Genomic DNA, 27,430 nt, shown 5'->3' on the forward strand with positions numbered 1-27,430 from the left:
CAAAGCAACATGTGCTGCTTGGAAGTACATTTTAGCCAAGCCAACAGAAGACTGTTCTCATGCAGGAGGCCAGCTTAGGTGTAGACAGCTGACGAATAAAGCCATGCCAGTTTACACCAGCTGAAGGCTTGGCACAGGTTTGATGTGCTGGGGCAGGCTGGCCCTGGGGAGAGTGCCTGTGCTGATGTGTGCCCCCGCTGAAGGGCTGCATTGCTGAAAAACTACAGCATCTCACTGGGTCTTTTTCTCTTTGTGAAACTAATGGCCCGTGCACACAACTAGTGTAAACCCCACGCTTCAGGAGTCTGTATTTTCCTCAGTAAAAGCACAGCTAAATGTGAAACAAAAGTTTGCTGCCTTCTCCCTGAAAAAAAAAAGGTCAGTAACAGCAGAAACAGAGATACTTCTTTGATGGTGAGGCAGAAGGTGTAAAGATGCACCCACACTCATGACATTACTATTTTTACTAGAGTCTGCCATGTCTGCTGTTTCTTCTGCAAAGCAGTATTTTGTGCATTGTTTATCAAGTGACTTTGTTCCTATCGTCCCCTGGTATTTTGATTTTATTAGTCAAAAATATATGATCAGCACTTGAAAATCGGCTGTTCTTGATTTATGGTAATCTGCTTGTGGAATATTTAAACAAGCCTATCTGTACACATACTGCAGTAGTCCCAGAGCTGGTGCAGCAGATTTAATGTTACTAAATAACATGTCAGCATTTTCTGGTGTAGTGGTTTGTATTTTTAGTAGGTAAATATTTATCTATGTGTAAGACTGAGATTAAGCTTCTTTGGGTGACTTGCACATTTTAGCATATCGATCGAAATGTGTTTACATGGTGAAATTGCGTAAGAATAAAACTCTAGTCTCTCTTATGAAGGAGGGAACTGAAGGAGAAATTTTCTCCAGGTCATTCTTTTCACATAATTTCCCCTGTTTCACCCAGCAGGTGAGGCTGGTCTGTGGGTCCTGCACCTCTATTTCTTTATTAATAAAAGAGCCTTGAGGGAAGGGATGTTGTGCCCCTTAGCTCTGTTCCCAGCGGAGCTGATATCTCACAGTCTTAACTGGGTAATACGTCCTTCCCCTGCAGAGCTCAGGTATGGGGAGGCTTATATCCATGGCAAGGAGAGGAGGCTCCTGCTGCTGTTCCACTGCTTTTCCAAGCACAGAGGAGGGAGCCCTGGTGCAGGCAGAGGTGTGGCCCCAGTGCATCCTCACCCTCCTTCCAAACCTTGCAACTAGCTGGCCCAAAAATGTGTCCATTTTCATCCATGAGTTGAGGCTCTTGATTTTTTTTTTTTTATTTATTTAATATCCTACAATAAAATTAAGGAAATGTAAATGCTGAGTGTTGCATATGAGTAACACCAGGCTATGACTCATACTTATAAAAGTGTGGAATTTTTAAAGGCATGGCTTGAAAACTGACCCATGAACCTAGAAGGTGGCTGAAAAGGGAGCCATATCTTTGCTCAGGCTTGTGTGTATGCACATAATTGTATATCAAAATCAGAACAGGCTTGAGGCTGTCTTTCTTATTGTCTCTTTCAGCCCTCTGCGACACTGGGTTAAGCAGAGAAGTGGAGCTCACTTCTCTGCTCATTGTGCTGCAGTCTGTCACACAATAGGTTAAAAATGTCTTGCTTTCTTGGATTTAATTAAAGTTCATTTGTCTAAAGCTGGTATTTTTTCATCTGCTGTACCCTAGCTTCAAAATTAGATAGTATATTCTTGAGCATCATTGTGTCAGAGAAGTTTTTAATTTTAACTTAAGTTTAATGTTATGGTACTAATAAAAAAGAAGGTTCAGAGTTTCTGTGCTGGGAGGCTTTCGTAAACATTAATGAAGTGGCTCAGTCTTTTATAAATCAGTTAATAAAACTGCACTATAGCAGATGGGGGATGTCTAGGCTCACATTATCCTTGGTTTCTTAAATGCTTATCTGCTTTCTTGTGTCTAAATGATAAACTGTTTTGAGAAATCATAAACAATAAAATACTTTCATTACATCTGTGGGTGAGACCAGGAAGAGGAAGTTCAGAAGTGGTGCCCTTTATTTGCATTAGCAGAAACTGGATTTTGTATAAGATTTAGAAAGAGTTTGTTAGTGTCTTGGATTATCCAAAAGGCTTTTGCTAGTACCCCCCCAAATTTTTTTTCCCCAAAAAGAAAAGAAAAACCTAAACAGAAAAAGCTCATATATAAGTTTGATACTGTCCTGATTTGTTGACTGCGGGAGGAGTTAACAAAACGCTGTTTATATTTGCACTTCAGGAGGATAAAGTTACTACCTGCAAATCTTAACATCATGTATAAACTGTATAGATCTATCCTTATGTTTATACAACCCTTTTCACCAAGTATCTGATTGTATCCATAGCTATGTATTGGATTTAAAACAATTCATTAATAAGCCTAATAGCTTTGTGAGATACTAGTAGTTAGGCTTTCAAAACAGTTGGGGAATGTAAGTCTCAGTTTCTGCTTTCATCACTTCCCAAGCAGACACAGTACTCAGCTATTTTCATTACTTAATAACGCAAGTTTTGAGTCAATTATGCCTTTAAAGCTAAGCTAAAAATTTCCATCGATAGTGTCGACCTAACTGCTCGGTTAGAAGAGATGAAAAACTGTAGGGTAAGGAGTCTTAGAAAACAGAAAAAAATATTTGAAATAGTTCCTTTAAGTCATTGTGAGATTTGTAGCTGTACCTAACCATACCCAAAAAGGTGAAACTGTAACTTCCAGTGTAGTACATGATTTGAAAGTAAATGATTTTAATCTTATTGCTAAACAGAAGGTGGGAAAAAGCAAGGACATGAATGCTTTTACACATATTTGAATATGAGTGTGCATGTAGCCTGAAAGAGTAAACTTGCTTAGATTTTCTTTATAGAGGGAGATTTGTACTTCTTTGATACTTCTTCTAGTCAGAATAAAGCGATAAAAAGTACAAAAAGATCCCTGGGGTTTGGCAGGTTGATATATATTTATTAATTTAGTTTTCATTTTAATTTTTTAAAATAATTTACCTAACATAGGTAAGAAATAAAGGGGTTTATTTGTTTAATCTATTTATTTATCTTTAATATTTTAAATAGATTTTTGATTCAGCTGGAGGACATGGATTTGCTGGTGTTCAGAATTCAGCCAACTCTGCTGAGGTAAGATATACCTGTCCTTATTCTGCACCATCTTTTTTAAATTCCTGAATGTATTTCACCAAGCGTATGATGAGGCTGGTTCAGAAACCCTACAGAGGTTCATAAAATGCAGTTAATGTTAGGTGGCAGGATTATAATTCTGCTAATGAAACCACTTCAACATAAGTTTCTGGATATGCATGGTAGCCTTTTTTTTTTTTTTAAAAAAAAATAATCCCTAGAATCTTCACAGCACTAATCCTTACAGTGCATACACTGTCTGAGAGAGATTTGGTACCAAGCTTGTTTGAAAGCATCCTCCACAATACGGTAAAACCCAATGTGTATTTTTCCCCTTTGCCTACTTTAACAGAACCTGTGTATTTTGAGTATAAAGGCAAATAAAGTCTAATTAAAGTCTGTGAAGCATACCAGCAGAGAAACGAGAAACTATATATAGTTGAAGATTGCCCAAGTAAAGGAAGAGAAAGCGTCATCCCCAAAACATCACCCAGTAAATAGCTGCTGCTGATGTTCTCCAGTGCCCAGGAGGAGGAGAGCTGCTGCTCGTCCCTGCCTGGTATGAGTCAGGGTCCCTCTCAGCTCCCGCAGCCCCCCCAGGGATAATGTCACTGTACCCCTGTCTGGAAGCAAAGCAAGGTGCTGCAAAATCCATAACTGCATACATGTAGGACCACCGAGTGTTGCCTGTGTACTGCAGGGTTTCCATAGACAGAATCTGTCTCCCTTGGTGGGCTTGTGCAGACTCGAAATAAAAAATGCAAATTAAGTCTTAGGTGCAGGGTTTCTGGGCTTTGGTTTCTGGATGATATAGCTGGATTTCTTCAATGACATGTGCAAGACTCAAAGGGATATTTTTCTTCCCATCTACCCCCTGTCCCTTTTCTTCCTTTGTTCCCTGAACCAGATATTCTCCTGATGCAGTTTAAAACTTGAAAGAAGACTTTATAAAAAATCATACTACAGTACTATTCCCTTTCAGCTGAGTTTGTGTACCAGGTATTACACAAAAAGTCAAAATCTGCATCTAAAATGAAATATTGCTCTTGAAAATGATTAACTATAATGAAGAACTGTAATGAATCTCATGAGGAAGGCTTGGATGATGTTCATCATTTCTCATAGGTTTTTATGTTGGTGTTTTTGTATCATTATGTGCTACATGGTTTATTTTCTCATCAAGGACATTCATTTAATGGCTAGGTAAGAAAGAAATATATAATTATGCAGAAGTTATACCACTGAGAGAGGCATCTCCCGCTGACAGCAGCTAATCCTATAATGCTGTTTTGCCTCTGAAGGTATCTTCACTTTTTGTCTGTTCTTTGAAGAAGTACATTGAAACACCTGAATTCCCTTGGTTACCTGACCTTTTGCTTTTTATTTCCTGGGGTGGGAAAGTATTTAAACCAAATCACTCCTCTCTTTTTAAAATAAATTATAATGATGAGGGATCTCTGGGTGAAATGGTCTTCTGTAGAGAACACAACTCCTCCAGAATGTGCCGTTGGGTGTGGTGTGAGATGGCATCCATTTCCCACCTCAGACACAGTAAACGCAATTCATTCCTGTCTGATCCTGTTGAAACATGGAAAGGTTTGGTTCCTCCTAAAGCCAAGGAGAGGCAAAATCTCTTGGTTGCATCCCCTGGAGGTTTCTCCTGATGGGCTGTCACATCAGTCCCTCGGTTTAGCATCAGACCCCATGAGGCTGGGGGCTCAACAGTGCTGCCTTGTGCATCAGGGTCTGCTGTAGGTCTCCTGTCCTCTGGCTGAACAAGGGTGTTTGCTCTTCCTGAACCCTCCTGAGAAGACAGAGAAAGGTTTTGAAGGCACCAGGGAACAGGCAGAATGAAGTCCTCTCCCTTTGGTGCCATGTTGGGGAAGTGATGAGGTCTGGCTTCTTGGCCCAGCTCTGGGTAAAAGCAGCCTTCTCCAGATTCCGGCAGGGGCTCGCAGCCATGCTCCCCAGGGACAGGGGACCAGGGGTGTGATGTCACTGCTGGTTTTGGGCTAGGCTTTTACAAAGTTCGGCAGGGTTGTGTTTCAAGACTAAACCCTTCCCCATTTTAGGTGCTGAAGCAGAGCTCTGGAGCTCAACCTTATTTTTAGAAAAGCATTGTTATTATTATTATCATTATTATTATTATTATTCCAACCTTATTTCTTAAACCTTTTTTAAATGGGAATTAAATACAGTGTGTGCATTTTTAATATCCTGACATTTTGATGAATCATGCGACAGCTCAGAAATGATTCATCATAACTGAAAACCGTTACTTTGGCATCAGACCAGTTTTACTGGCTGATTTAAAATGAAAAACAAAAACAGCATCAAAACTTTTATAAAATGCTACCTGAGGAGTGTAGCGAATGACGAATAGTGAAGTCTGCCAGGGAGGCTGTATTTTCCCTGAAAAGAATGATAAAACCAGAGGCAAATAGTGGGAGGAAATTATGAAGTAACCTATTGGTCCTGCAGCAGCCCTGTGGCACAACGTGTGACAGTCTGGAAATCCTGGCGCCTATTTCTGGAAAATTGGATGGGTTGTTATAACTTTATGTGGCAATGAATGAATGAACTATTGTAGAATTAGTCACTACAGGCATAACAGGAAAAAAAATCTCTTTTCATGTCAGATTTTCTGAGATGGAAAATGTGGATGAAGCAACAGTACCTTGACTGCAGTTAAGGAACATAGTCGTGTTTAATAGCAGGGGCGAGTTTATCTCAAGGCATATGCTGGAGCACCAGTGTACGTGGCAAGGAGAGGGAAGTACCTCATGTTGGCTACAGAACTTTCTACCCTGTCTTAAAAGCTTCCAGAAAAAAGGTGGCCTTAAACCTGCTCCTTATCACCTTAAACCTCTGTGTTTTGGGGTTTGGTTTTTTTCGTCTCTGGCAAGAGTGAGGTTTATTTCAGTTGCACAGATTCAAAGAACTGCTGTTGCAGGGCAGTAAACCACTGTGGCAGTTACAAACCTCTGAGCTGCTGGGAGCATCTCCCTAGCTGAGGGAACATAGCCTCGGTTTTCCCTGGAGGAAGCCGCAGGAGAATTAAGTCTGACTCATTCCTGCTAAACTCTCAAAGCCTACCTGTCTTGCCCTTTCTCCTTTCTGTTATTTACACTGCGGAAGGAGGTCAGCCTTTATTCCGAGGCACTTGATTTAGTGCTGAGAGGACCATGCTTCTACAGGGATTATCTTCAACACCACCAGTGTTACGAGCAGTCTGGAACCACGGCCACCAAGGTGAAACTTCACCTGATGTACATTTCATCACTCCATTAATTGCAGTAGCATAACAGGATTCCTGTTACGTATAGTGGTTTCTGGATTTTAGGATTTCCATGGACCTGTGTAATTGACATTTCCTTTTCAACTAGTTAAGAGGGACAGTCGAGCAAGAGATACAAGATTCGCGAATGCCGTTAGTTTGTTAATATTATTCCACCAAACCCAATGTTACTCTGGCATCAAGTTATTACCCAATATGTGCTGTCCTATGGGTCGGCTGCAACCTGAATTTCTGCATTGTTTGGTAATTACCTGAATAGGATTGCTTACTATATAATTTTCACAGCCTCGGTTGTTATTTGGGAAAACAAAATAGTATTGGTCTCTTTGTTGCTATTGGTAGATTGTTGTCAATATCTTTGCTGCCTGCAGGAAGGGAAGCAGTCCCTGTGCAGTGATTTTACTGCAGTTTTTAATTGCAGTGCACCCCTGGGCTTGTGTCCCTGCAGAGCCAGGAGGAAGAACTGCGTAATCAAGGGGCTTTATGTAGGCAACAAAACCCTCCAACCCAAACAAACAAAACAAAAATACAAAGAAAAAGCATTAGGGAGGTAGACACTCCTGAGAACAGCTCAGGTATCTTAAGATATGTCTTGGGTGGCAGTTCTGCCACTTTACAGGGGGAGCTTTTACTTGTTGTCTCTTTCCATTGACTGTAAGGGAAATCAAGAGACCTTACCTGCATAAGCTTAAATGCCTTGATATGGGTATTTAAGTGACCTGCTGAATAGGCAGACCCAAATACACAGGTGAAAATCCAAAGTCTGAACAGCTCTCAGTGTTTTTCTTCTCCTTGTGTGACTTCCTTTGAAACGCATAGTCTAAAGTGCAGTACGGGAGAAGGCATGAAAATGAGAGGTGGGAAAGCAACAGGGAATTTATTCAGGGTCGATGTTGTTATTTGATCAAGTGGAGTGGCTTTGGAACAAGGGTGAATGTGAAGCAAAATGGTAAACAGGCAAACACCCTGCACTACCTATGAAACAATATGTTCTTAAACTGCAAATAGAATAGGAACACTTTATTCCTGCTTCAGTCCTTTATTATTTTAAGGCAAGCCTTGCTCCACAGTGCTCTCTGCTGGAATGTTACTATATTATAATTTTCTGGCAAAATTACAGTAATTCTGGGTTTTTTTTTGCATTTGTCAATTAAATAAAATTGTAATAGTCAGTTCTTCTTAAGAACTTATTCCCACTGTGACATAATATCATGTAGCTACATATTTTCACTTCGAGTTAGATCAACAGTTAATATGAGATAAAGGCACAAAAGCCCATAATAGGTATGCAGAGGATGTGCAATCTGTTCTCAAAGTCTTCAGCAGTGAATGAGGGCAGGTAACAGAACTTGGTCTTGCCATGCAGGAATACACAATGCCATGTCTCAATATGTATCCACTGCAAACTGCCAATGTAATTGTACTTTTGGGGTTTTCTTGCAACATCCACATACATTGTACATTCCTCCCTTGTTTCCAGCAGCAAGTTGATGACTTTTTGAATGTCTACTGCTCAGTGCCGGAGAGCATCCAGAAGGAGAGTGCTTGGGAAACACAGACGTATGTTCACTTCTGTGATGGCCCGGGAGTGGCGCTGACTCTCAAGCCAGAGCACAAGGTGGAAGATGTTTTGTCTTTGGCATGCAAGGTACTAATTTTTTGTGTGTGACTGCACCTTGTTAATAGCTGTGGGCTTCAGGAGGAATCTAATACATCAGAGGATGCCTAAATAGTGAGAGCATGATACCAGTATCCCCCTGTCACTGTATTAAGGCACATTGCTCTGTTTCCCTTAGTTACGTTATTTATGGGTTGTAGCCAAGGTAGCAGGGTTGTAGGAAGGTTTTCAAGAAACATTGCTCAAGACAGCACATGGTGAATACTTAAAGAGCGGTGACAGTTTGCCAGGTAGTCAGCCCCGGAGAAATCTCAGCACGTGTCCTCTCTACATTGTCATTGCAGTGAACACAGTTGTTCTGTGCAAATTAATGACAGAGGAGTAACAGGGACTGGTTGAATTAATGCTGGGAGATTAAGACATTTAAGATTGCTGTGACAAAGGCTATGCTATGTTAGCTTCTTAAAGGACCTTTTTAAGCATTTAATTAAATACCAGCTCTACTTGTGAGTTTCAAAGAGTGCATTCCCTTCTGAAAGTCAGTGCCAGCAAGAGGGATTGCTGTAGTTCTTGGGACAGAAATCTGAGTCACAGGTTGAAGGTAAAGTAAAAGCACCAATTTTAACTACAGACAAAAAACCAGCACCCCTAGAACATGGCAACATACCTAGCATCTTTGTCTCCGCATGTATCAGTGCTTGAATTTAGCTCTAACTTCATGATTCAAGTCACTTAAAATATGCAGACAAGCTTTTTGAAAAAAACCCACCTTTTTGCTCCCAAGTTCTGTTTTCTGAAAAATGGTAAATGTAGTTTATTTACTTCACAAGTAAAGGGGAAAAACAGGAGAAAAAAAAGAATCCTGCTCTGTTCAAAATCCATCTGTAGCTTTTGGCCAAGGTTAGTGTGAACTTTCAGGTGAGCTCATTCAGCTGGCTCGAAGTTAATGAATTTTGAGGCTTCTAGTGGAGGAAAGGACTCAATTTAATGGCTCTTTGCACCTGGTAGTATTGTAAACAAAAAAAAATAATAAAGTTTTTAAAAATCCAGGGTGAACTACATCTTTTACATCAAAATGAGCACACTGATTTAGCCAAATTACAACGTGTCTCTATGGCATCACCGAGAAGAAATTATTTTCTCGTTCCTTTTGCTGATGGGTACTGAATCCTGGAGAAACAGTTTGATGCCTGGCTGTACTTTTTAAAAATTCTCTGTACCTAGTCAGGCCAAAAGGATTGTCTGAGACATGGTTTGACCACGAGATGGCACAGTAGAGCTGAAATATTGGGAAGTAGTTACAGTGACATGCAAGACTCCCGAAAGAGGAAATAAAATTTATAAACGTAAAATTCCGTTGAAACCAAAATTCCTTACCTCTACTACTCCATCATCCCAAAATATTTGTAATTGTAAATCTGACTTTTAATTTTCATTGTCTGTATCGCATGAAAATTTATTTTAAATTTTGTGATTTTTTTCTTAAACATTTTCCTGTTTTATTTTTTCTTTCTATTCTGTGTGTAAAGCTTTTCATAAGCATTCTGTAATGCTGAATACTTTCTACTCATCTATCCTGGTTCTTTTCCTTCTTACATTTTCATTCTGCTCTGGTGAGTGTAAGGAATCTTTTTTCTTAAGAGAACATATTTGAATGTTATGTGTATAAGGATGAAGTTCAAAGGGGTTGGGTTTTTTTCCCTTCATTCATGCTTTATGGGGTTTATACTTTTCTCATTTCTGTTTTCTGTCTGAGGCTTTTGGATAGCGCATATTGGAAAAAAATGTGGTTTTGAATGCAGTTGTTTAGGTTACAGAACACGTGCAACTCGTAAACTGTTACACATAATAAGATGTTAAGGCAATTACTAGTTACTCAGTAGATTTAGGTTCTGTAAGCTGCGGAGATGCATTAAAGAGGTTAAGTAACCCTCAGTGATGCAGTCATTCCTCCTGTCTTAGAAATGTTGCTTCCTCCTGATTTTGAAATGTTGTTCTATTAATATGCTAAAATGAAATGTTTTGTGCAGTGGTCTCACTAGCATCCTGATTTTCAGAGAGACTCCCAACAGGGGCTCAACACTTTCAGGCTAATATCCTCTGGGTATTCCTGTTTTCCTTTGACTCCCTGTTGAGACAGGATTTTTGCTTTGACTGCATGTGGTAAAAAAACAAATAGGTGAAGCTCTCAGATCTGGCTAGGTGAAACCCAGCAATAAAAATAAAATCTAATAAAGGCAAACCCTTAGGGGACCTGCTTCCTTTCCCATCCCTTCTCCTAACAGCCCATATCTGCATTACATCAGAAGAAAAAGTTGCTGATCAGAACTGAGTGGTTAAAAGTAGTCACTGCTAAAGATGGTTGAGAGTGTAAGTTCAAAAGGACAGAAAACAGTTGCGATAGCTTTGGAAACATGTAGCAGTGCTCAGTTAATCAAATAGCCAAGACATAGTGTTTATGAAAGGATTTGGGAGGATCATAAGGGAAAATGGAAATTGCACTTGAACCTTATCTTCTAAGCAGTGTAGCTAGTTTTGTTTATGCCACAAAAATAGATAGAAAATGACTTGAAGATTGCTCTTGCATGATTTCTACAGGGTTTTTTGTGTGTTTGTGTGTGTGTGTGTCACTTCTTTGTCTTCTGGGACTCTGGAAATAAATAACAAATTCCAAACCCCGTTCTTCTTATTCCTTAGATGAAACAGCTGGAGCCAAGACACTATGGCCTACAACTCAGAAGACTTGTTGATGAAAATACTGAGTATTGTGCTCCTGAACCATACGAATACATAGTAGACCAGGAAAGTGTGACTCCTATTAGATAAAGCTCCGGGATGTCTGTAGCTACAGTTGAATTAGCACCTACAAATACGTGTGAATCACATCTAAAATAAGGTTTTAAAGCTGTTCCTGGATTGCGTTCTGCCATCCTTGTTCACACAGTCCATGCCTGTGCAGACGTTTGGGTGGCTAGGCACTGCAAACAGTTCAAGAAGTGTTTGAAGATTTAAGTGGGGCTTCTGGTACAAAAGCAAAGTGTCAGTCTCTACTCCAGGCTGGGTTTTCTCTCTTTAGCTTACTCTGTATTTAGTCCCACTGATACCAATGACACTTGCACAATAACACAGTTCTCTGTGTAAAGACAGCAAGTTTTGGCTCTTCATTGATGCAAAGAATATTGCACTTATTTCTTATGCTGTAACTTTGGGGGTTGATGCTTGCAATTTCGTAATTTGATGTCTTCTGTTACTGTTTTTTTTCCAACAGGTGTATGATGAAATAGAAATTTGTCCATTAAATGTTTATCATGTTCATCTTACAAAGACGGAAAACATAAGTGATTTTGGTAAGCTCTCAGGGATTTTTCTTTTTATTCTCATTGCTTGCTTTATCTCATCAGGACTTTTCTGCCTCTGAGAGCAGGTAGTGCCGTCCTTGACAGCTCGAAGAGTCTGCAAAGGACTCGAGGCATTATAACAAAGACTGAAACTGGTTGTTTTACACTTAAATCTTCAATGGCAGGTGCATTTCTTATGTTTGGGAAGGGTCCACTTTCTAATTCTGCCGTGCTGGCCAAATAATTCAAGCGTGGAATTGTCAGAAGACACATGTTCTTTGCCAGGATTAATAAAATCAGTCTCAGTCAGGCCATGGTCAAGGTCTGCCTGTTTCTTTTTTGGTAGTGGGATCCTCTGTTGGCACAGTGTCAACAGAGTGTCCTTCGGTACAAATTCTGACAGGCTTTTTATTCATGGGAGGTGGTTATGCCTTGAAATAATTATATACCTTGCAGAGATGCCTTTGTAAGGCAGCTCTGTGTTGTTCTTTAGCTGCAAGTTTGTTGGAATAAATTATTTCTTTCTGGACTGTCTCACTCACTGGTCTGTATAAGTTTACTGCTTTATAGTCTGGGTTTCCAGTTTTTAGATCTGTTTAAGATGCCTCTATGTCTGATGGACACACTCTAACCGAAACGATGAGCTGTGTTACCAAAATGTCCTATGGGGCTGAGGTCAAAAATGTTCTTGATTTCTACAAAAGCTGATAATTTTGGTTTTTTTACAGCACACCATGACATTTCCTGCAAGTTGTAAAGTCCTATTAACTTTAACATGCCTTACAATGACTGAGAAACAATGTGATAATTTCTCTATGCTCTGTGGGTGTATTCTCATGAGAAGTACCCTCCCTGTGGTTGTGTACAGTCTACTAAGTACGCAAGATAAAAGGGAAATGTTCCCAAGGAGTTTTGATTTAAACCTCTTTTACTCCAGGCTTTGCTGTCACAGCACAAGTTGATGAAGATCAGCATGTCACCCGTATATTTGTAAGTGATGTTCTCCCTGATGGACTGGCATACAAGGAAGGTATTGTATCATATTTATGTTTAAAACTGTACTTCATTATCTTTTAATAAAGTCCCGAAACATGAAGAGCTTTAGTACTGTCTGAGATGGTTCTTGGCTTTTACTATTCATCGTTTTCTTTCCCAAAGACCGTTGAAAGTATGTGATCTTAGGAAAGATAACGTACACAGAGTAACTGAATTATCATTCCAGTATAGCGGGGAGAGTTCTTGTCCACCCTTGGAGACAAAGTCTACATTCAGCCATGCAACCAAGTGCTTGTGCACAGAGAAACAGGCTGGAGAAAGAGTTCACCTCACGCTGGGGTACCTCATGGGCTTGGTCAGTCTCCAGGACCCATCACTTCCACTTTTTCTGGCAATGAAAAGTAGCCTCCCTCGCCAAAAGTTTTCTGAGTAAGTTTCTGTGGGTGCCTTCTCAACTGCACTGCTCAGAAACTGTGCCTCTCTCCATCAGCACAGCGGGATCACGGGAGTTCTGCTCTCTGAAAAACAGAGACACAAACCCAGAAAAATGGAGACAGAGAGTTTCGTTTGCTACCTGAGGACAATGACCGCTTGGATGCTGCTGACCTTGAAAGGCAGCAGTTGCCACTGTTTAGATTTCTACAAAAGCTGATAAAGACTCCATCCACTGTTGTTCCAATTTTGCATGAATTACTTGATCTGCGTGACTAGTGCCTTGATCCTCCCACATAATGAAATATGTGTTATGGCGCTGTACACTGTGCTATCCCAGTCGTGAGAGGTGCCTCTATTCTAATCCTCTTGAAAGTTGTGCTGCCCTCCCACCTGCCAAGTTCCATAGCATCTTTAGAAAGAAACAACTCGATTGCTGTACTATGTGTAACACCTATCAAAGTACGCATGAAGTCCATCTGTATCATTATAGCTCAAAGCTCCCATCAATTCTAAAGGACTGGTGGCAGGATTAGGCTATTTGAATTAAATCCACAAATTTAATCAGTGAATCAGCATAAGGTTTGGTTTGTGACCCTTCATGTTTTATATTCCCTCTTCTCTCTCCGCCCCCCCCCCCCGCCCCCCCCCCCCCCTTTTTCTTTCCTTTCACATGCACCCAGGGCTCCGAGTAGGCAATGAAATCCTGAGCATAAATGGAGAGGCTGTGTCTGATCTTGACCTCAGGCAGATGGAATTACTGTTTTCGGACAGAAGCGTAATGCTTACTGTGAGAATGAATCATTACGGGACCCAGCAACCCTTGTGTGCTTCCTGGTCAGATGGCGACATTTCCAAGGACCCAAAGAGTTTGTTGCCCCCTCCAAACCAGTCGCAGCTCCTGGAAGAGTTTCTAGATAACTTCAAAAAGAACACAGCAAATGGTAAGAGGTTGACATTCCATTATTTTTCACCTCACTTCCAATATCGCTGGTTGGTTGTGTTGGGTACAGGTGCTCTCTGTGTAGAAGAAAGCCTATGAAAACAGCTTTCATAGGGGTTGTTCTGCTACTACCTGCTCACATTTCTTAAGCATCCAATGGAGGATGTATCCTAACAGTGCTGTGTCAGGGTGAGATCCTGATGGTTTTCCACATAAGGAGCAGCAGGCAGGGAACATGCCAAAAGCCTACATGTTAAAGGCTGCTCCTGGATGACACCACGGCCCCCCAGGAAGGTGCCAGTGCTCGCTGCTGGGTTGTCTTTCAGCTGGAAATAGGAGGTGGCACATAGAGGGGCATTGCCACGCTGGGTGGCAGAGAGTTGTGGTCCCCCTTCCCTTTTCAGCTGATCATCTTTCACGTGAGAAACGTATCTGGTGATACCAAAACACTTGTAAACGCCTGTCTAAAATAAAAAGTAGGTGGGGATTTTCTCCCCCTTTTTTCCCATGTCTTGACTATTTTTCAAGCCAGATAGAAGCAAATAGAACTCTGGTTTCTTCAGTGCAAAAGGAGCAGTTTCCTCGCTGCAGCTCTGGGGGATGCTAGTAAAACTCTGCAGGAAAGCTAGCCAGGGTGCACTGCTGCGCAAGGAAAGCAGCAAGAGGTATAAAAAGGGATCACTGATTTTTGTATATAATTATGGTGGCAAGTGTTTTCTGATTGGAATTTTTTTCGTAATTAAAAATGGGAGAAGAAAAAGATTCACATAGGAGAAGTTGTTAGAATGGATTTAATTATAAAGCAATTTTATTAGGTCATCTTCTGAAATGAAAAGAAATCTGAATACAAGATTTGCGATACAGTAAGTAGCATCTCTCTCAGGGGCCTTATTTCAATTTAAAATGCCATTAAATTGAGTAGTGGCACATAAAAGTTAGTGTCATAAAACAAAAAATTATGATAGAGCTAATTAATTACATAATTATACCAAGGCTATCATTCAGCTTGTTGGCTTGATATCATAGGCCAGCATTACCTGGAGTATTCAGTATAATAAATGTATGTGTCCATTCACTAGATTCCTCATTCCTCTGGGATAGATTTGCAACCTGTGCAAATATTCCATTATAATAGGAAATTACTGGAGTATATGTAGACTCTAAGCACTAGTGGATAAAGGGACATAGTATATTTGCTTTTCTACTTAAAAGCAGCTAAGGAAGATTTATTTTATTCTGAAAGGGAGCAAACAGTTTTAAATTAAGCTTCATAAGAAGGACTTTCATGTTTATTGAATTTGGTGCTTAGTGTCTGATCACCTGATCGGATTCAAATGGAAACAGAAGAAAATGGCATTACTTTGAATTAATAGATAATCATAAAAGGTTTAACTGTGCATTGTCCCGTTACTCACTCAGGAGTTGAGTAAGATTTTAGAAAAGAAGAGGAGGTATTTAAAGATTCAAGCAGGGGTTTGCAGGCCAGAGACTCTTAAATTCACAGCCAGTGTTTAATACTGTTCTGTCTCCTTTGACAGAGTTGAGTGAGTCACCCTTAAGACCACAGTTTTCAAAAATAATTTCTGACATTCGCTTGTCCATGTTGAGCCTGTTCTTCCAAGGCAGTGCCTTTGGAAGTCAGTCAGTGCCAGCGGGGGGGGGGGGGTGGGGGGGGGGGGAGGGGCCACGTCTTTCAAAAACCCAGCACTGTTTGGCTCTAGGTACATACCTGGAGTTAAAAACTTCAATGTTTCTGCTGTCGCCTGCCTGTAAAAAAAATTACTGACTCTATTTATCTTTTTGGAGTACTGTGAGGATTAATGAGCTAAAATTAACAAAGTGCTTGGAAAATGGAAATTTTCAGCACTGAGTCATGTGGTAAATAACCTGCCTGGGGCTTGGTGAGAACCACCAGGCAAAAGCAAAACAGAATTTACTTTAAATCACTGGCTTAGTATAAGTTGGGTGGTAGTAGTTTGTCCACATTTGTTTCCAGTTTTGTAACTGCTTAGCTGATGAATGCCTTTTCCTATGTATTCTGCTATGTTGAGGATACCCAATTATACCTCATGGTAAAACTCTGGCAGCCTTTACTGTACACAAGGGAAGTGATTGACTTTCTCCAGAGCCACTAACTCTGCCACTCCTTAAAATTATTCCCAGGGAATTTTCTGTGAGTGATTCATTTTCTCCAGGAGCCTGCTATACCCGTGTAGCTGTATTTTGGACCTGCTGTGGTCGTATCATTTGATCTCCCACGTGGCAATGCTATGTGCTTGCTGCTTAGCCGCCTGGCTAGTAATAACCTTATTCTGGAAAGGAAATGGGTTGAAATACTTTTTAAAAAATGCACTCATAAATGTGGAAAACCAAATAACAGAGCAACTTAAATTTGCTCCAAGCTCCAGTGCTTAGGAAATTAAACAAATATTTGTGTAGAATTAAAAAATGAGGGAATTGGACTGGAATTCTTACAACTGTGGAAGAAAAAAAATCCTCATTTTAAGATGGCATGGCTATTTGAGGAATAAACAACAGAGGAGGCATGAGAATTGAAAACTGTGTATTTAGGGTAGCGCTGTGTGGGTTAATGGTATATCTATAGATTGCTAAGGCAGGAGGTAGAAGCATTAGTAGGTGTGAAAACCCATTGCAGTATGTGAGTTGCTGTCAGTTGGGCAGGTTTTTTTTTCTCAGCAAGTGGGTTTTTGCCAAAAAAGCTGTCATTTCTGGTTAGCTGACACTGTTGAAATCAACCCTAATTTGTAAATAGATCTCTCTGATTAAAAAAAAAGAGAGAGAGAGAGAAGAAAGAAGTGGGGGATGGCAGTTTGGATATGCTTTAAAAAGTTTCCCTGAAGAAATACTTTGATCTGGGAGGGTTAGAGAGCTAAATGGGAATGAAACCATTTTAAAACATTTATAAAAGATGGACATTCTGTTCCTTTCCTCCCTGTTGTGCTCCTCATTTTAGGGTAGGGCACTTACTTTCTGTGCACGGTCTGGGTTCCTCTCTGCCCCATCTTTCTTGAGGTGTGGTCCCAGGAGTGGTGAAAAAGGCTTGGGTGCTGCTGACAGGGGGGAGGCTGGCTGCTGCTGCTCCTCCTCCCCCTCCCCTGTACCGCCTTAACCCTCCCTTCCAGCCCTATAGCACCCATCCTGCCCCTGTGCTGCAGCAGCACTTGCTGGAGCCCTTAATGAAGCTAATTAAGGAGAAAACTTTCTCCTCCCCTTCACCCCCTGCAAAGGCAGTGAGTTGAACTGGCGGATGCAGAGGTCTGACAGGGGCCAGAGCCAGGTAAGCAGCAGGAGGAGGAGCAGGGAGCAGGCAGGTGCTGGGGAGAGCTGGTTGCAAGGAGAGTTGCTGTCGGAGGTGGCAAGCTTTCTTTCAGCCAGCCTTCCTGCAGAGCACCTCCCTAGCCATTGTGGAGTACAGGTTTTGCCCTCAGCGTTCCCACTTCTCGTGCTGATCCCCAGGGAGCAGCGCAGCCTGGGACGTGCTGGGTTGAGTCACTCCTGATGAAGCTGTTTCACATTGTATAAAGCATGGCTGAAGCCGGAGAGAGGGACTCACGCTTTGTGCGGTTTGGCAAGTAGCTGGGATGAGTGCTGGAGAGGAACAATGACATTTCAGTTCCTGATCTGCTAAACACAGAGGCAGTTCTGCAAAATGTAACCGCTTCAAGCGGAGCATTACTGGTTTGAACCCACATGGGCAGTGGCTATTCTGTTTCCCAAAACATGAGCCACTTCTGATTTTAATCTTAGTAGGCACACACAGAAGCAAAGCACATCGGTCAGCCACCAATTTTATTTTGATATGACCAAATTCTTTTATAAAATGTGGTCTTAGTAATAATTGGTTTGGTTTCAATTCCAAGGTACTTTCTGTATGAAATACACTTCACTAGATGGTTTAGATGACTTTGTCTAGGCTCAGACCACTGTACTTGTTGCTGTTTGCCCATAGTTTTTAAAGCATTTTGTAAGCGCCTCTTAATGTAACCTGTAAAGCATTTTGTATACAAAATTAAAACTAAAACTTAACTGAAAAACATTTCTAGAATAACTTCTAGTTCTTCACAAATCAGGTCCTGTTTGTTTGCCTAGCTGCTGTTTCAGTATTTAAATTCTCTTCATCGTGCTGTAGGGCATGGCCTTCGTTGCAGTACATGTGTGAGGAATCAAAGAAACTTAGGTTTATTCTCTCACAGGAAACTTTTTTGTTCAGAAGAGGTGAATATTGCTTCTTAGCATCCTGAGTCCCAAGGACACCCACATCCTGTTAGATGTGGGCCCTGATCTGGTTTGTTCGTGCAGGTCTGCACACATCGCTCCTTCTTGCCTGGTGGATCTAATACAAGATGTCTGGTGGTTTTGTGTGGTGTGAGGCAAAACAGTAGAAAAGCACTGCCTCTTTTTGACATAGACATGTAGTTGTCTATGCAGCCTGACTGCTTATCAGCCCAAAGATTCATGGCTGTGCTGGGTTTTCTTTTTTTTTTTTTTACTCGTTACCCAAGTTACTTCAGCAGGAAGTCACATGGATGTGATGAGATGTGCAGCAGCTGTTCATCAAAGCAGGCTCAGAGGTGAGGTGTGTTTACAGCAGTCCTGGACAACCATGGTATGTTGGCTTCTGCTCCAGCCATTTGTGTGCTGTTAACGCAGGTGTCTTTCCCTGTGGTCTTGTGAATCACTGGGAAAAGATGAGATCTGGCCTGTGATGATACCTGGGACTGTACTGTAGCAGTGTAGAGGTTAATTCAAAGAAAGCGACTGCCTCTTCAGAAGCAGTCATTGCCTACTGCATGTTTTGCAATACCGAGTGTTTCCCAAAAGTGGTGGTTTAATGAGCTCTTGCTGGCACTTGACAAACTGCCCTGTTGGCTTCCTAGATGTGTATGCTGCAAATTAAAAGATTTTTTCTGTTATGAAACAGGACAGCCTTAAATGCTCTTCATTGTGTTTTTCTACTAAAAGACCATTCTGTTCTGCTTTGCTAAATGCTGCTATGATTTAATCCCTGTGAAGTCAGTGGGACAAACTGTTTTTTCCTGGTGCAAACTCCGCTAAACCCTGTGGAGCTGCACCTTCTGGCTCAGTGACAATATATAGGCATAAATCATGACATTGCCCATCCCGCTGAATTCTGTAAAGTGACAATATGGACAGCAAGGAGATTTATTAATGATTGTAAAGTCAGAGACATCCACATATAGACCAGCAACCTAGGCATGATTTAGAACACCTCAAACAGTGGATGTTCTGTGTTTCACAGAGCTGAAGTAGGTTGAGTAATTATGCAAACTGTCTAAGATAGCCACAAGTTCTTGTTAAACTATTAAGTAACTTCTTGTCTCCTTTTTTTTCTTTCTGTTTTCATCACTTTTGTGCCTATAAATCTGAGGTGGAAAAGAAAATGTACCACTAAGGTAGTACACTTGGTACCTGGGCAGGGCCAGCTCCATTTGCTTTCCAGTTCTTCTTGGTGCCAGCGCCAATGACCTCTGAGAATGGCCAAAGCCATCCCATGTTAGCAATCCTGCAGCAGTAGCAGAAACCAGGAGAGGAGCCACTGACAGTACCCTTGCATGTCCAGCAGCCCCAGTGTGGAAGACCTAATGGTAGCAGTGGGCTGCAGCCTTTGCTGACACTTGTAGAGCATGGTGGCCACCCAGCATGGGCTCAGCTGTGTCTTCCTCCTCCTTAGCATAGCCACACATCTCCAGTTGTTGAACTGGGGTAGAAGGGTGATGCACTAGTTATGGCTAACACTGGCCCCAGTGAGACGGTATCCAAGAAGTATGTGTTATGCACTTAAGAAACAAATGTGTTTAGGTAATGATTTGAGAAGCCAGTGTGAAGTGTTAAGCTTAAAACTGTAAAGCCTGAACAGTTGTCTGACTGGCAGATACTTGTACAGAGAAAGTTTAGAAAGTTAAATAACCCTGTAAAACATACCATTGATATGCAGGGGCTAATCTGGCATTGCTACAGAAGTGCAGGCAGCTATTTCCTATTATGTTGCTAATTTCTATCTCCTGTTGATTACTGAATTAACAAATAAGTCAAATTACTTTGCTTCACAATGAACAGTTAACCAACAAAGGAACTCCCAAGGGACCTAAAGGACTCTGCTCCAGCTTCAAAATGGATGTTTCTGCAGATATTTAGAAAAAAAAAAGGGAAAGAGAGCATAAAGCAGCCTACGGAAAGTCACACTTGCAGAAGTAGGTGGCTGACTGGAGCTAAGCCACTGTTCAGCATGTGGCCCAACATGTCTTAAGCAAGCTGTACAATACAAGAATATTTGCTTGAACATACTAGCTTTTTCTAAACATGAAAAAGTGGAGTTTTTAAAGAAGTGTCAGTTTCCTCACTGAAGGATGAAAACAGGACATTTGTCCTGCATGAGCATTTCAGACACTGGCCAGAAGTAGGAGTTTCTCTTTGTGTAGGCAGTATCAGATCTGCAAAAAGCAGCAGCCTGGTTGCATTGTCCTTCAGGAAGCATGTAGAGCACCTTCTAATGTTTCATAGTTTGCTCCCTGAAGCCAAAACTTACGGATGTGAGGTGCCATGAAGGGAACCTTCTTGTCTGGCCTGTAGTTGAATGTCTTGTTTGGTAACAATTAGTCTTGTCAGTGACAGGTTTAAGAACCCTATCTAGGAAGACTGATGTTATGACAGCTGTATGCTAATTTTCTTTCCAGATTTAACATCTTGCATGAATTCCTGAATGATGTTTCTAGCTATGCCAAAGAGTCGGTTGTTACAGCCTTGAAGCTAAGCTGAGAATGTACATTCCAGCCGGTCCTAAAAAAAGTTACAAAATACCTAGGACAACAACAAATTATAAAAGCCAAAATATCTCACAGAGATTAAAAAAAATCTGAATTATTAAAATCCAGTGCATTTTACTTGTGTTTAACATATTTTAGTTTTCTAGAAACTGAAGTAATTTGTGTTAGTAGACTCAAGTCATATTAATTTAGCAGTGAGAGTTCAAGTTAGTTGTTATCTGAAGTTAGGCCAGAGGCTTTCAGAAGAACAAGAACATTTCCTAGGCAAAAAGAGGAAGGGGCTTTTGCATTGGTAATAAATTTAGTGTTTCCTTGTCTTTTTCACTGTTGGTTAAAGCAGCATGAAAGCTGTAAGCCACTGTACGGTTAATAACCACAGTTACTGCCCGCAAATTGATTTGAATTTACTCCAGCATTGAAGTGTGAATGCGTAAGTAATAATATTTGCCTGGGAGTACCAGCTGTGGGGAAACAACTGGAATGGCACTGGGCAATAGTTAAAAACTTACCTAAATTCCAGTTAAAATTACTGAATTGAGCTAATGCGAACACTCCCATAATTCTGAAAAACTTAACTGGAGTTTAAAGAGAATCTGCACTTAGGGTCCATGGTACCTCAGTCATTTGCCCAGATTCATAGAGAACCCCAGTGAAGATGAAAAGTGAAGCAAATGGTTTTGCCTTTCAGCTTGAAGTGGTGGAGGATGTGTTTCAATGGATTTTTCTCATCTGTGGCTGAAACCTGCCTGCCTTCTCTTAGATATGTTTCCTTCGTGGAAGCTACATGGAGATAGCTTTTGGTCTAGAAGCCAAATGTGGCTGTGAAAACTCTTCATGAATTAGCTCAGTGTGTAGTAGCCATTTTGCATATGTTGAGGCTTGTACTGGTAGAACATCAGAGTGCAAAAAAATTACTTGTTTGTTTGTTTATTTACTGCTGTGGCATGTAGAAAAATAGAGCAACAGCTCAAGGTAAAGCAGGACCTTTCAGTGCACTTTTCCTGGGTGGGAATTGGCTCTCCACATGTCACTTGAGCTGGACCATTCTTGTGTTATGGGCTCTGAATCCTTTTTAGCTGACTTTTCTGGCCAAAGAGGTTTTAGAGGAAAAAACCTGCTTTTGTATGAAGGCCTTAAAGAACTGTATGCTTCCAAATACCTCCTGATGTCTCCAGACCTGGGCCTTCATGATGGAAACCCTGGTGCAACTCCAGTGTCCTCTTGTACCACAGCTTTACTAAACTTACCTAGCTTTAGCTCCGCAGCTCATCTTCTAGACCTCCCTCACTTTTCCTAACAATTGCTCCAGTGCAAATGGCCGTTGTGGGATAGTTAATGAATCTTCCATGGGAGTTTGTCTTCTCCTCCCAGAACTCTCTTGCTTTTCTCCTTCCTGACCACAGTTAATGTGCTCTTTGCAACCTAGGCAGAAATTTAAAGGGCTGCAGAGACTGCATGGGCTCTGTCCTGGATACCAGCTGCTGGGTGCCCCTTCCGTGCTGAACCCAGGGGATAAGATGACCCAAAGAATTGAAAGGTCTGATCCTCACATAAGCAAGACATATGAGTTACTTGTAACTGAACTGGTGAACCCAGAACCCTTCATATCTCTGGTGAAACTTGGAAGCCGTTTTCAACAGAGATTTTGAGAATATCTCTTGAAAGCCATTCAATAAATTCCTTTGGATCAACTGTTACTTTTTGAAAGATATTTCTTGAAGTCTTTCAGAAAGGAAAAGGATACAGAAGGAAATGCTTGCATACCTATTTTCTAACTTCATTACAAAAGAGTAAATATACTGTTGAAAACCTAAGATATATTTGGTTGTATTGAACCAAAAGAAATAAGCACATGCGTGCTACCTGCCAGACTGAACCGTTTAACTGAAGTTATGAGTACTAGTCTCCAAGGGAGCATTTTTAGAGTTCACCACACTGATAGTTGTCTTCTCCAGGCAACACTGGAATGCTTCACTTGCCACTCCCTGATTTTCAGTAAGTCTGAAGGCATTGAGACCACCAAGGTTTTGTACCTTTCTGTCTTTAGTATTATTTGCACCAGGAATTTTAAAATATTTGTTATCTTCTCTTGGAAGCTTACTTTTCTCTTGATAGTAACATTGGCTAGAAGAATATGGGAACTGCAAGCTTATAATTAACTGATCAGTCTGGAGAGTTCACACAACAATGAAAAATGCAGCTTTCCGTACACCTGGCTTAACTTTATTACCCAAATGTAATATCTCATTTCCATCTAAACCATACAGTCGTGTTATGGAAACTCTCTGTAATGGGAAGAGGGAGAATATCCTACATCTGAAGATTGGCTCTGTTGTGTTTTATTGGTGGTTTGTAGAGCATTTGGGAATTAGTGTAAATTTTGAGAACATTCTTTCCCGGTGGATAGGCTGGACCTCCTGTAATTCCTTATAATTACAGATCCTAGGGTTTTTTCAAGCTAAAATTCATATTAGTATTCTCTAAAATAAGTTGATGCTCATTTCATTGCTGTTTTGCAACATCTGTCTAAAATCACTGGACAATAACAGTGTTTCAAACTGTCAGTTGCTCTGGTATGAGATCAGGGTGCCTGTCTTTTACAGACTAGACCAAGTCCATCATAATCGCTTGAAACTCTGTATGGTTTTTTTGCCATATCCAAAGCGTCTAACTACTGCAGATTAGAAACTGCAGCAGGGAGGATGGGAAATGAGAGCCCCATTTCTCTCTCAAGTGCCAGAAAACTACAAACAAGAGAAAGATCAGTTTCTGTCAGGGTAACCACTGGAGTTGATAATGAACATCTGAGCTGGAATCAGCCAGCAGCTGGGGTGTAGGACAACTGTTGGGGCTTCTTCACCAGTGTACACTCGTGATATAAGCATTCTCTTAGCCATAAAAACTTTGCCAGGATTTTTAAACACCAGCAGTAGTGCAACTTAAAGTATTTCTTGTGCTCTACTGAACAGAAAGAGGCTTCTGGCCATCTGTTTGCCTGTGTAGCTGTATTTAGGCATCTGTGTAATATTTGTGCTACATTGGTGACAGGGGAACCTAGGATGGGAAGGAACTTCCAGACTCAGTGAGTCCAGTCTTCTGTTAGTTGAGGTTTTCAACAACCCTATTGATACATTTATCATATTCCATTTTAAAATAGGAGAGACTGTTTGCATTCTTTGCTCCCAGGTAAGCCTCTCCAGAAATTCAATCCTGTGATGGTTGAAAGGCAGTCTTCTAATTGCCAGCATAGACATATTCCTGGCCAATGTTGTAAGAGATCAGTATCTGCTGGCCTTGACCATTGCTTAAGTAGCTGTAGCTCACAACTACATGTTAACCACATCTCCACACTTCCACACTTTTCTTCTTCCGTGTTTCCAACTAATGAGCCGCAGTTCAGAGAAGAAATTGTTCTTACTGGTCCCTGAAATTTTGTTCTGTGTGATTTCATTCTGGGACTATGACTTCATCTTCAAAGTCATCCTGCATCTCCTTTATGCATCTCCAGTCACACTCTTAATTAATGCTGTTTATTAACTTTGAATTATTGGAGTATTTAATCAGAATACTTCCTATTGCACTTCCTTTGCTGAGATAAATAATGAAAATATTGAGTAAAATTGGTCCCCAAACCCACCTTGGACAAAATCTACCATTAGCCTCTCCAAGGTCTAGAAGTTATTTCAGACCAATCTATTGTTCTCTTACTGCTAGTCAGTTCTGCCTTGTTTTAAGTCCTATCCTTTTCATTTTAGCTAATACTTTCCCTTGGGGTATTATAAAGATTTCTATTTTCTTTTTCTTTTTTTAAACTTTCTAGAAGGTTGGATTTATCCCATGTTCCGTGCCTTTAAAAACAACTTTTATCAAAGGCAGATGTCAGGTTAGTTTGACACCATCTGTTTACCCATACTGTATGTATATAATTTTCTATTTATCTCCACACTTAATTTTTCTTTACTTGAATTGATTGTGAAAGCCATAGGTTACTATGTAGGTCACAGATCTGTAGTTTCTGACATTAGATTTCCCCAACGTTCTCATTCCTTCTTTAAGTAGAGCTATTGCTTGTTATTCACCAGCTGCATAACATCATCCTCTTTTCCCCATCATCAGCAGAACCATTTATTAAATTCCTTGCTCTTGAGTATCAGTTTCATATGCCAGGTTTTAAATGTTGAGAGCTAAAGAAAGTTTAATCCTTTTCTCAGTTGCATGAGTGTAACTCAGTTTGCACCCAGCTCAGACATGGTTGTTTCCTAGTCACGTATTCCTGTCCTGCCTCACTCTTCCCTGTTGAGGACAGGCAGATTTCAGCCTGGGTCAGTCGCATCCTACGGGACTAGCTTTATGATGAACTTTAGAGTCGGAATCTATTTGCTTAGCTGAATGTTTGGTGATATGGTGAGTGGATCAGGAGGAGCTGGGGATAGCAGGAAAGACTCACAGCTACTAGTTGTTAATCGCCCTTCCTTTTTCTGACTGATGTTGTATTATTTTTTGTCAATTATTTTTTCTTTATTTATATAAAGCATCTTAGCTTAGCTGAGACAGACCCAGGTTCAGTTTCATTTCCTGAATCTGACAGAGCAGGTGACTTCATCTTTCTCCTACATCATAGATGAATATCCCGATGTCAGGCTACTTTTATTTGTTCTCTGGTGTCTCTTTCTCAGCGTTTTGGCAAAAATAAAACAGCATAATGTAAAAGAACATGGTTTCATCCTGATACAAAGAAAACCATCTTGTTGCAGAATGGAAATGCAATTTTCCATATTGGTGTAGTTGCTGTATTTTTACTGAGGTCAGGACTGCCTGTGCCTGTCAGAAGGCATCTTTACTTGCAGAGGATAGTTATCAACTGATGCACAGAACTGCTGCTCCTGCTAGATCTGAAAATAATGCCCGGCAGTGGTCTTAGTCTGTCTCAGAGTGAGATACCGAGTACCTTTAATTTTGCTGTGTTGTCTTCTCATATAGAGCTAGAAAGATTTTTTTGGTTTAATTTATTGTTGTCAGTAGAGTGGCAGGTGGAAACACACCCTTTTGCTGTAGTTTGAAAAAGGGGGTGGTTACACCACCTACGTAGTGCTTGACATTTGATAACACTTGACATGCTTGTGATGATTATTTGGCTTTTTTTTTTTTTTTAAATTGGTGGGAAAAAGCTAAAACAGAACAAGTGCTAAAGTGTTATGAAAAAAAAAAATTAGAAATGAAACAGGATCCTCAGTTCCTGCTTTTTCTTCATGGCAATTTTGCCTTTGCAGTGAGCGGCTAAAGTGGTAAGAGCAGCACTGACTAGAAAATAATCCAGGCTTTTTAATGAAAAAGTTAAAGAAAATAATTCAGGCTTTCTAATGAAACAGAAAAAAAAAAAGTAATGTGACATTTGCATTTGTTGATGGCTTCTTTATGGTAAATGAATTGCCGGATGGTCGATGTTGACATTTCCCAGTTGATTTCCTTTGGTTTCTTGGCTGGGATTCTAGCACGGATTATTATTGTCTCACACATCTGTTAGAGGATGTGTTTCCATTGTACCTCACCGCTCACAGACATGTGAATAACTTCCATATTGACCACTTGTATCTGTATCAGCACAGCAACGTGGGAAGAGGCATTCCTGTAGGTGTACAGAGCTCTTGGATGTGCTGTATGTGTTTGTTTTTCTCACTGACTGACCCATCTGCATGCTTTGTGCCTACTTTTAATTGAATGATGAGTAGTGAGGAGCCTGACTTAGGAAGCATGTTTTCTTCCAGTTTTTGGTGGTTACATTACAGTTTCCTTTGAATGATTGTGAGTCACGTATCTGTCTGCCAGCAAGACACAACACTGCAGGAGTAATGGCATTCTTCTTTGGTGATGCTGTTGGTAGCTGAAGGTGCTGAGCACGTTCTTAATACTTGGTTGTTCATTGCTAGAAACCAAGCAGAACGTTTGGTATGCATTTCACATGCTGTAGTTAAGCTTTTCACATAATGGCATTTTTCCCTTGTGCTTTTCTGAGAATTGCAGCATTCATCTGAGTTGCTACTCTTCTTGTTTGCAACTAGCTGACTATTGGATTTACCTGGCAAGGTTTTGGTAGCAGCAGGGCTATGAGGGTGGCTCCTGTGAGAACCTGCTAGAAGCTTCCCCTGGCTAGAATTCAATGCCAGCCAGCTCCATAACAGACCCACTGCTGGCCAAAGCCAAGCCCATCAGAGATGGTGGTAGCGCTTCTGGGATAACACATTTAAGAAGGGGGGAAAAACCGTGCACAATTTCAGTGGGAAAGGAGTGAGAATATGTGAGAGCAACCACTCTGCAGACACCCAGGCCAGTGCAGAAGGAGGATGAGGAGGTGCTCCAGGCACCAGAGCAGAGATTCCCAGGCAGCCCATGGTGAAGACCATGGTGAGGCAGGCTGTGCCCCCGCAGCTCCACAGTCAGCGGTGGAGCAGATACCCAGCTGCAGTCTGTGGGGACCCCATGCCAGAGCAGGTGGATGCCCAAAGGAGGCTGTGACCCTGTGGGATGCCCGTGCTGGAGCAGGTTTGCTGGTAGGACTTGTGACCCTGTGGGGGATCCCTGGTGAACCAGTCTGTTCCTGAAGGACGGCACCCCATGGGAGGGGCCCAGGCTGGAGCAGTTAATGAAGAACTGCAGCCTGTGGGAAGGACTCATGTTGGAGAAGTTCATGGAAGACTCCCCTGTGGGAGGGACCCCACGCTGGAAAAAGGGAAGAGTATGAGGAGCCCTCCTGCTGAGGAGGAAGGAGCAACAATAACAACATGTGATGAACTGAGCAGAGCCCCCATTCGCTGTACCACTGTGCCACCA

At 41.2% G+C, this 27,430-nt stretch overlaps 1 protein-coding gene across 6 annotated transcripts in view; it reads left to right on the forward strand.

Annotated features, from left to right (window-relative positions):
- TIAM2 (TIAM Rac1 associated GEF 2) overlaps positions 1-27,430 on the forward strand; it is a 90,953-nt gene that overhangs the window by 27,503 nt on the left and 36,020 nt on the right. For 2 of the 6 annotated variants that reach the window (XM_056343272.1, XM_056343271.1), the window contains exons 8-13: positions 3,109-3,171; positions 7,950-8,117; positions 10,785-10,886; positions 11,353-11,434; positions 12,363-12,455; positions 13,537-13,797. In XM_056343272.1, coding sequence (XP_056199247.1) covers positions 3,109-3,171; positions 7,950-8,117; positions 10,785-10,886; positions 11,353-11,434; positions 12,363-12,455; positions 13,537-13,797 — 769 coding nt within the window. Of the gene's footprint in view, positions 1-3,108; positions 3,172-7,949; positions 8,118-10,784; positions 10,887-11,352; positions 11,435-12,362; positions 12,456-13,536; positions 13,798-16,961; positions 17,095-18,368; positions 18,389-27,430 lie in introns of those variants that run through there. The other 4 variants (XM_056343274.1, XM_056343273.1, XM_056343276.1 and 1 more) reach the window with 4 other exon arrangements.

This window comes from Falco biarmicus, chromosome 6, assembly GCF_023638135.1.
Source record: "Falco biarmicus isolate bFalBia1 chromosome 6, bFalBia1.pri, whole genome shotgun sequence".
Classification (NCBI taxonomy): Eukaryota; Metazoa; Chordata; class Aves; order Falconiformes; family Falconidae; genus Falco; species Falco biarmicus.